This window comes from Sciurus carolinensis, chromosome 5 (assembly GCF_902686445.1).
Source record: "Sciurus carolinensis chromosome 5, mSciCar1.2, whole genome shotgun sequence".
Taxonomy (NCBI): domain Eukaryota; kingdom Metazoa; phylum Chordata; class Mammalia; order Rodentia; family Sciuridae; genus Sciurus; species Sciurus carolinensis.
The window spans coordinates 845,865-853,661 of NC_062217.1; the positions used below are offsets into that span (position 1 = coordinate 845,865).

At 51.3% G+C, this 7,797-nt stretch overlaps 1 protein-coding gene across 2 annotated transcripts in view; it reads right to left on the reverse strand.

Annotated features, from left to right (window-relative positions):
* The window catches only part of Cul4a (cullin 4A), a 32,849-nt gene that overhangs the window by 24,754 nt on the left and 298 nt on the right, over positions 1-7,797 (reverse strand). The window contains exons 2-3 of one of the 2 annotated variants that reach the window (XM_047553550.1): positions 7,604-7,719; positions 535-638 (exon numbers count right to left, since the gene is read on the reverse strand). In XM_047553550.1, coding sequence (XP_047409506.1) covers positions 535-638; positions 7,604-7,719 — 220 coding nt within the window. Of the gene's footprint in view, positions 1-534; positions 639-2,159; positions 3,160-7,603; positions 7,720-7,797 lie in introns of those variants that run through there. The other variant, XM_047553551.1, reaches the window with a different exon arrangement.

Consider the following 7,797-nt stretch of genomic DNA (forward strand, 5'->3'; position numbering starts at 1 on the left):
GGACAGAATTAACACTGAGATGCTTCCAGAACTTTCTAAATCTTTTACCAGGCACAATAAACAGACCCTAAACTGCTTTTCATTCCTACCAGTAAAGCAGAAGATAAAATTTCACTTAAAAATCTAAGCACAAGGGGCTGGGGCTGTGGCTCAGTGGTACAGCACTTGCCTAGCATGTGTGAGGCACTGGGCTCGATTCTCAGCACAGAATATAAATAACTGAAGAAAATAAAGGTCTATCCACATCTTAAAAAACCATCTGAGCACAAAGGCTGGGATTGTAGCTCAGTGGCAAAGCACCTGCCTAGCACATGTGAAGCACTGGGTGCAATCCTCAGCACCACATAATAAATAAATAAAATAATGGTATTAAATACGAGCACAAAGCAAACATAAGCTTTCTGTTCTCTATGTAAAAGAGCACTTGAGAGCTGTGGTTCTGACGTTAAGGATACGCACTAGCTCTTTACCCTACCGATCCAGCTTTAAAGACTCAGGTATGGAACAGATGCTTCATGAGCCACAAAAGGATATTCTCTAAATGGAAGGATCTGAGCCTGGACGTGGTCCTCGCAGACCTGGCGCAGCTGCTTGTAGAGCGTGGCAGAGGCTTTGTGAGAGCAGAGATTCTCCACGGCCTGAACAAAGGAACAGTCCATCACCGGCAGGAAGGCGACTCAATCGAGACGCTGCGGGGGCACCCGCAGGGCAGTGTCCCTCGGTGCCCAGGGCCATGCAGGGCCTCACCGTGAGCTCGCTGTCCTGGGACCCCAGCACTGCGCCCCACGCCCTTGCTGCTCCCCTCGCACGGCAGTTCCCAGGGCGCCCAGCAGGCGTGGTCCCCAGAGGACCTATCCCGGGGCCTGCGGCGTGTGCTTCATCCGTGTGGTCGCCGTGTCACTGCAGCAAGGGGCCCGTCCCCTTCGCCCTGGAGGAGCCGGAGGACTCCTGGACCACACAGGCCAGGCCCAGCGGTCCTCGCTCACGCCTCTGCAGGCGACGTGTGCTTCACCAAGTTCTAGCTTAGTGAAGAAACATGCAACTTTTTGAGGCAGAAATTTTTTTCTTAGAATATTTCTATTCACTTCCAATAAACTGTTTTTACACATTTTTTCCCCTTTTTTCAATACTAAGGATTGAACGCATGGGTGCTTAACCACTGAGCCACATCCCCAGCCCTTTTCATTTTTTAAAATTCGAGACAGGGTCTTGCTAAGTTGCTGAGGGTCTCACTACATTGCTGAGCTGGTGAACTTGTGTTCCTCCTACTTTAGCCTCCCAAAGCACCAGGGTTACACGCCTGGCTATGTCTGTACCTTCTTACCAGTTCTAATAAAGCCTCCTTCGTATCTCCTGTACAAATCCAGACTCTCATTCAACTCAAATGTAAAAGATCATAAAGAGAAATGTGTTTATTTTTGTTTTTTACCAACTAGTTTTGAATCATTTAAAAAGACAGGATATAAAGAATTGAGATATAACAGAAAAATAATCTAACTCAAATATAATATTCTCCTGGGAAAAAAGGTAGGTTAAAGGGTCATAAAAATACAGTAGCAGTGCTAAGTGCTAATTCCAACACTTAACACTAGTACTGTGGGACACAGTACTAATCATGTTAAGTCAGCGATCACCACCATGTAAGATAAGAACCACCACAGGGTGACAATTAAACATCAGAATCTGTTCTTTTAAGCAGATTTACCATCAAAGAACAAAAAGTCCGAACATTTTCTTTCCCCTATGGTCTGTCTTAGGGTAGAAATACGGATTCCCATCCATCGCGACTCCTGCTGCTTGTTGCCCTTCCCCGTCCTCAGTCTGCACTTTTCGCACCATGTCTGTGACTCAAGCCAAGGTCTCCCATCACCTTCTTCCTGAGAACCCCATGGCTGCTGGCAAGCTCTGCTCCAGTGCCAGTCACCAGGGGTTCCCACAAACACAGCCACCACAAACTGCAACGACCTAACACACGAGGACCCAGACAGGCTGCGTAGCGTGTCCTTCACAAAAAGCTACTGGACAGGACTGACTTCTGGGTGCCCAACTCCTGACTGGAGCCAGGTTCCTGACACCTGTCCCCACTGGGACACGATGTCACCACCAGATTTTAAACCAACTCGACACACACTACCCACACGAGGCATGCTGGGACTTACTGACTTTACCACTGAGAATCTGGGGGCCTCTCAAGGTGCAGCCAGACCCCGAGGGAGCAGAGGTTGCTGGGGTGCTGAGTCATGACCCAGTCTTCCTGTACAGCTGGCCTGTCTCTCCTGCTCATCACCCTGGCTGGCAGAGATCCTGGAAGACTCCTGCACTGTACCCCTGTGTAGCACAGCGCAGGAGTCTGCCCTCTGCAGGAGACTTCTGATTTTCTCAGACTGTGACTTCCAAAGGCCTTCTCGTGACGTAGGCGCCACCTGCTCTGGTGGGTGCTTTGGGTTGGTGTGCTGTGGCTGCTGGCATCTTGAAGAACCAACCCAGAAGCAGGACTCAATGTGAGGCTGCATGCAGTGGCTCTCCTGTCCAGCAGGAAAATCCCTCTCCCCACAGCATCTCCTGAGCACCGGCTGTGACGAGCAGAATGTGGCACCACATGCTGCCTTCCTGCTGCCTAGACATCCCCCGTGTCCACTGCCACAGAAACGAAGCGCCTCCCTGGACTGGCACTCAGTTCCAGGTGGGGGTCAGAGTGGGAGCAGTGAGCTGCAGGGCAGTGGGCTCCACAGTGTCCACCTCTGGGCATGCCAGTTCTGGAGGACACAGGGCTTTCATGTGGACACCATCAGGGAAGCTGAGGGCAGAGCAGGGGGACGCTACTACAGCTAGAAGTCTCCATGGATGAGGCACGATGACAAACAGACCCCACGTCACAGCTGGGCTGAGCTGGAGCAAGCCCCACACCCTCCACCGCACAGCCGGCTTCTGGTGGACCCACGCCTGCACACTACTCAGGGGACGGCCCAGGGGACGGCTGTGCCTGGAGGAATCGGTGAACACGCCAGAGTGAAGGATGGACTCAACTCCAGGGTCTCCAGTGCGCCTGCCAGTGTGGTGCCCGCATGGCCCATGAGCTTCCAGCACGGGGAGGAGCCTGAGCGCAGACCGGCTGGTTATGACATCCTTTCCGCTAGGTCTGAGGTATTGGAGATGGTCCGTTCTCCTTTGTTTTATATTAACCTAAAAGTGAACGTGCTCTTTATTAATGTGTTTGTCTCAGATGGGCCCATCAGGTAATGTGTCCATCTGTCCACCATGCTCTGGGCCTTTTCATGCCAGTCTTTGCAGTGCTTCACTGAGAGCTGTCCTGAAGGCTCGTGTCCAGTCGGAACCAGCCCTTGGCTGACCTCCCTCAGCTTTGGGAGCGCAGTCTGCAGTATCCCACGCGCCTTCTTCAGCAGGGTCTTTAGAAGCAAAGGGAAAAGATCCAGGCCTTCAAAGGCTCTCGCATGCCAAGGACACGGACGGGTGACGTGAGACCGTCTCCTGTCCTTCCTCCACCAGGCAGAAACAGAGCAGCCACAGAGACAGGGCCTCAGCTGCAGGCTCGTGTCTCTGTTGAGCTCGGGCAGTTGGGAAACCTCTGCAGGGAGACCCAGCAATGCACAAAACCAAAACCTTTCAAACTGGTGAGAATTGGAATTTACACACAAAGATTTCCTGGCAAGAGAGAGACTGCCACCTAAGCCAAAGTTGGGAGTTGTTTCGAGCACCAGGGGCAGTGCTCTTCTGCAGAGGAGACGACGCCAGCAGTGGCCACAGGTCCCCGCGTGAGCCTGGTGAACTGTGGACACGCTGCAATGGGAGGGCGTCTGGTGGTGATGTTTTGGGGTACGCATTCCCAGTCCTCGGGCTTCAAGACCAACCCCCAGGACACCTGGAGATGCCACTCACGACGCTCTCTGTAGTGACTGTTTTATGAGACTTCACTGCTCAGGAGGCACCACAGAGGACTTCCATGGTGTGAGGAGAAAACACCAGGGCAACCCAGACCAGATGACCAGCCCTGGACAGAAGCAGCAGCCCCAGCTGGAAGATGTGGTATTTTATTAAACCAAAGTCTATGTGTGCTTGGATACTTGGTGGGATTCTTGCTTTTGACTAAGATGCAATAAGTGAAAGCAGTCACTTGGCCGGAAGCACGTGACTGGATCAGCACTTCTACTGGAATAAAAGGAAGAGAACACAAAGCACTGGACTCTGGGCCACGGAACACAGGGCCTGAGAGGTGGACGGCTCCCACTGCTCTGCTTCCTGCTCAGGAGCTCCGAGGCCGTGGTAGGCCCCAGTGAGCCCACGAGATGAGGGCCCTGAGGGGAGAGGTGTGATCAGAGACCTGGAGATGAGCAAGGAGATCTCCAGGGGCCCTGAGTAGTGGCTGGGGTCTGGCCTTGTGGAAAACTGTCCAGAAGATGCAGGCAGCAGCCCTGGGAAAGCGGCTTCCCACCAGCCGGACAATAAGCCACAGCAGGGTATTGAGAAGGCCTGGCCGCAGGGCTGGAGAATCGGCCCCAATACAACACTGCTCTGGCCAAGCGACAAACCCTGGAAGCCAGACTCAGAAAGACCAGCTTCCAAAATAATTTAACTGTGTCCAGAACAAAGGTCAAGAATATTTATAGGAATATAAAAATATCCAGCACACCAGTTAGAATTCATGTCTGCCATCCAATTGAAAATGACCAGATGTGAAAGGAGGAAAAGAAAACACTTGGTGGGGGAAACACCAGCCAGTCAACCCAGCTCAGAATTGACTGGAAGACAGGGCAGGCAGGCAGGGACAGTGAAATGGCCATCACAACCAAGCCCCACATGTCCCAGGCCGAGCAGAGATATAGCAGATACAGGAAGGTGCACACTGAATGCAGAGAGGAAATGTGGGGGATCAGCAAAGGAGATGCTATGGAAGACCAGGGTCCTGAAGAAAGAGGCAACAGGAGCAGCCAGGTAGACTCAGGCACTGACTATATCAAAAGTCAAGACACCTCCACCAGGGGGTCCGCTCCAGGGCCTGGGGAAGAGATGAGCATTCTGCACAAATGCCCAGAAGGCAGAGGGGAGAGAACATTTAACAGATGAGGCCAGCATTACTCTGACACCAAAACCAGACAAAGATACAACAAGAAAATAGCACATAGTATCCCTGTGAATAGAGACACAAACATTAACAAGAAGGTAGCAAAGTGAACCCTACATCATGTAAAAAAAAAAGACAACACATTAAGACTAAGTGTGCAACCCAATTAGACAAGAATGGCTGTATATTTGGAAAAAGTTAACTAACGTAATTAGCAAGTTAAGAAACAAATTCTACCGTCCCTCAACAGATGTGGGAAAAACTTTCAGGAAACTAGGAAGAGAAGGAACCCCCTCATCTGGGAGCGTGGCCCTCACAGGCACCAGGGGCAAGTTACCCAGACCAAGAGCAAGACCAGGAGGCTGTCCCTCCCATGCCACTCGCCCTCCTCTGCAGGTTCCACCCAGGGCAGTGAGGCAAGGGGAGGAGACAACAGGGACACAGAAGAGAAAGGAAAGCAAAACTGGCTCACTCAGGCAACACAAGTATGTGCACACAACAAAGGTACAGAAAGTCCAGCAGAAGTACATGAGGCCAGCAAAGCAGCAAGACCAAATACAAACCCCAAAGGTATTTCTATATCAGAGAATCAGAAGCCAACATTAAGAATGCTATTTGTAACACTATCAAAAATGTGAGATGATTAGGGACAAATTTCACAAAAGATGAAAGTCCTGCACTGAATCTAGGAACTTCTGAGAGAAATGAAAAAACACTTTATGAATACACAAAATGCTATCCCTATGATTGACAGTTAAGATGCCAATTCTCTTAAGATGCCACACTGATCGATAGATTACACGTTACCTCAGTCAAAATCTTAGCAAACTTTTCGGTGGAAATTTGAAAATAAATAACTAAAATTCACAAAATGCAAAGACCCACAACAGCCAGTTGCATCTTGCCCAGTCTTCATGCCCACTCCCTGACAGACAAAGGCTTCTGACAAGGCACCAAAGGCAACTCAGGGGACAAGGACAAGCTTTCCACAGGCAGCGCCAGCAAGAGCAGACACCTGCAGAACACGCCACATTTGGCTTTAGCCTCACAATACACACAAAAATTCATGCAACACAGACCGTGAGCCCAAACATAAACCCAAACACGGAAGTGTCCACAAGAGAAATCTCTATGGTCTTAGAGTAGGGCAGAGTATCCTCAGATCTAAGAGCCCAGCCCAGACGAGAACAAGCTGGCAGGATGGACTTCAAACGCGACAACCACTGCTCTTTTAGCGGATAAGCTAAGGGGATCGTGGGCAAGCCTCAGGCTGGGAAGAAGCCTGTGCAAGGCTGCTGTGGGACTTGTATTCTGAGAATGCTGAACCCACACTTGAAATAACAAAGAAACAACCCAGCAAAACATGACCAAGGGATCTAAAGGGACACTTTATCAAGATGATGCGTGGAATGGCAAAAAAAAAACAACAACAACCCAATAACAAAAAAACAAACACCACACACACACACACACACATGTAAAGATGTTTAGCATCAGTAGGGAAATGCAAATCAGAAGCACAGTGAAAGGCTACTGCACCTCGGAGAACAGCTAAGATCAAAGACAGACGGGTGTGCACCTGGAACTCCACAGGCTGCTGGGGAGAGAATTGCACAGCCACCTGAAAAGCAGGTTTATTAGAGACATAGTCTTCCGTGTTGGCCACACACAGGGAGAGAAAGCCAATCAGTGAAGACCACGGGTTGCTAAGTTGCTACCAGTCGAGCTAAGTGCTCCAGGCTGGCCTCCAACTTGTGATCCTCCTGCCTCAGCCTCCCAAGCTGCTAGGATTGCCACAGATTGGTGCCACCCTGCTCATCTGGACCTTATATTAACTGCAGCCTGTCAACATGAGGGCAGGTGTGGCATTTTCCATTTCTGGCAGCAGGCTGCTACTCAAAACAACTTGGATTTTGGAAAACTTCAGATTTTTGGATTAGGGATGCTCAACCTATACTTTTCTTTTTGTGGTGGGATAGGTGATTAAAATGTTCTTTTTTGTACTTTCCATAATTTTTATAATGCCCTTACTTGTATAGCTCAGACAAAAATGTTAACTTCAAGCCTTTTCGCAGAAATAATTGCATGATCTATTGTCACATAAAAAGTAAGTATCAGGTTACGGGACCCTGATTCTTAAAGTCATGACGTCAGAAAAACGTGCGAGTGAAATATCCAAACGGCAAAATGTGCTTCTGGTCATTTTTTTCCCACTTAGAAATGGAACCTCACTACTTTAAAAGTAACAAAATCAGTTTGCAAACCTTACTTCCAAAAATCACGGGCAAAACGCCAGGGAGCGGCTCGGAAGGCTCCCGGGCAGCCGCCAACCCGCGCGGCGCAGCGCCGGCCGCAGGGACGCGCTGCAGGACGCGGGCCGCTGCGGGGAACGCGAGCTTCCCGACGGCGGCCGGAAGGCGCGGTACGGGTCCCCGCGCGGCCAAGACACCTGCCGCCGCGAGCGCGGCCGGGCGGCCGGCCGCTCTGCCCCACCCGCCGGCGTCCGCGCCCCGCGGCGCTCACCTGGTACAGCTCCTCCAGGTTGTACCTGATGGACGTGCTGCCCTGGATGGCCCTGACCGCTTCGTGCAGCTTCCGCCACGTGTCCTGGGTGTAGTTGTCCGGCAGCCGCGGCCTGTCTGTGGAAGAGGCGGGTCAGCAGGCGGCGGGCGGGCCTCGGGCCGGGGGCCGCGGGGCGGCGGGGCCGGGCCGGCCGG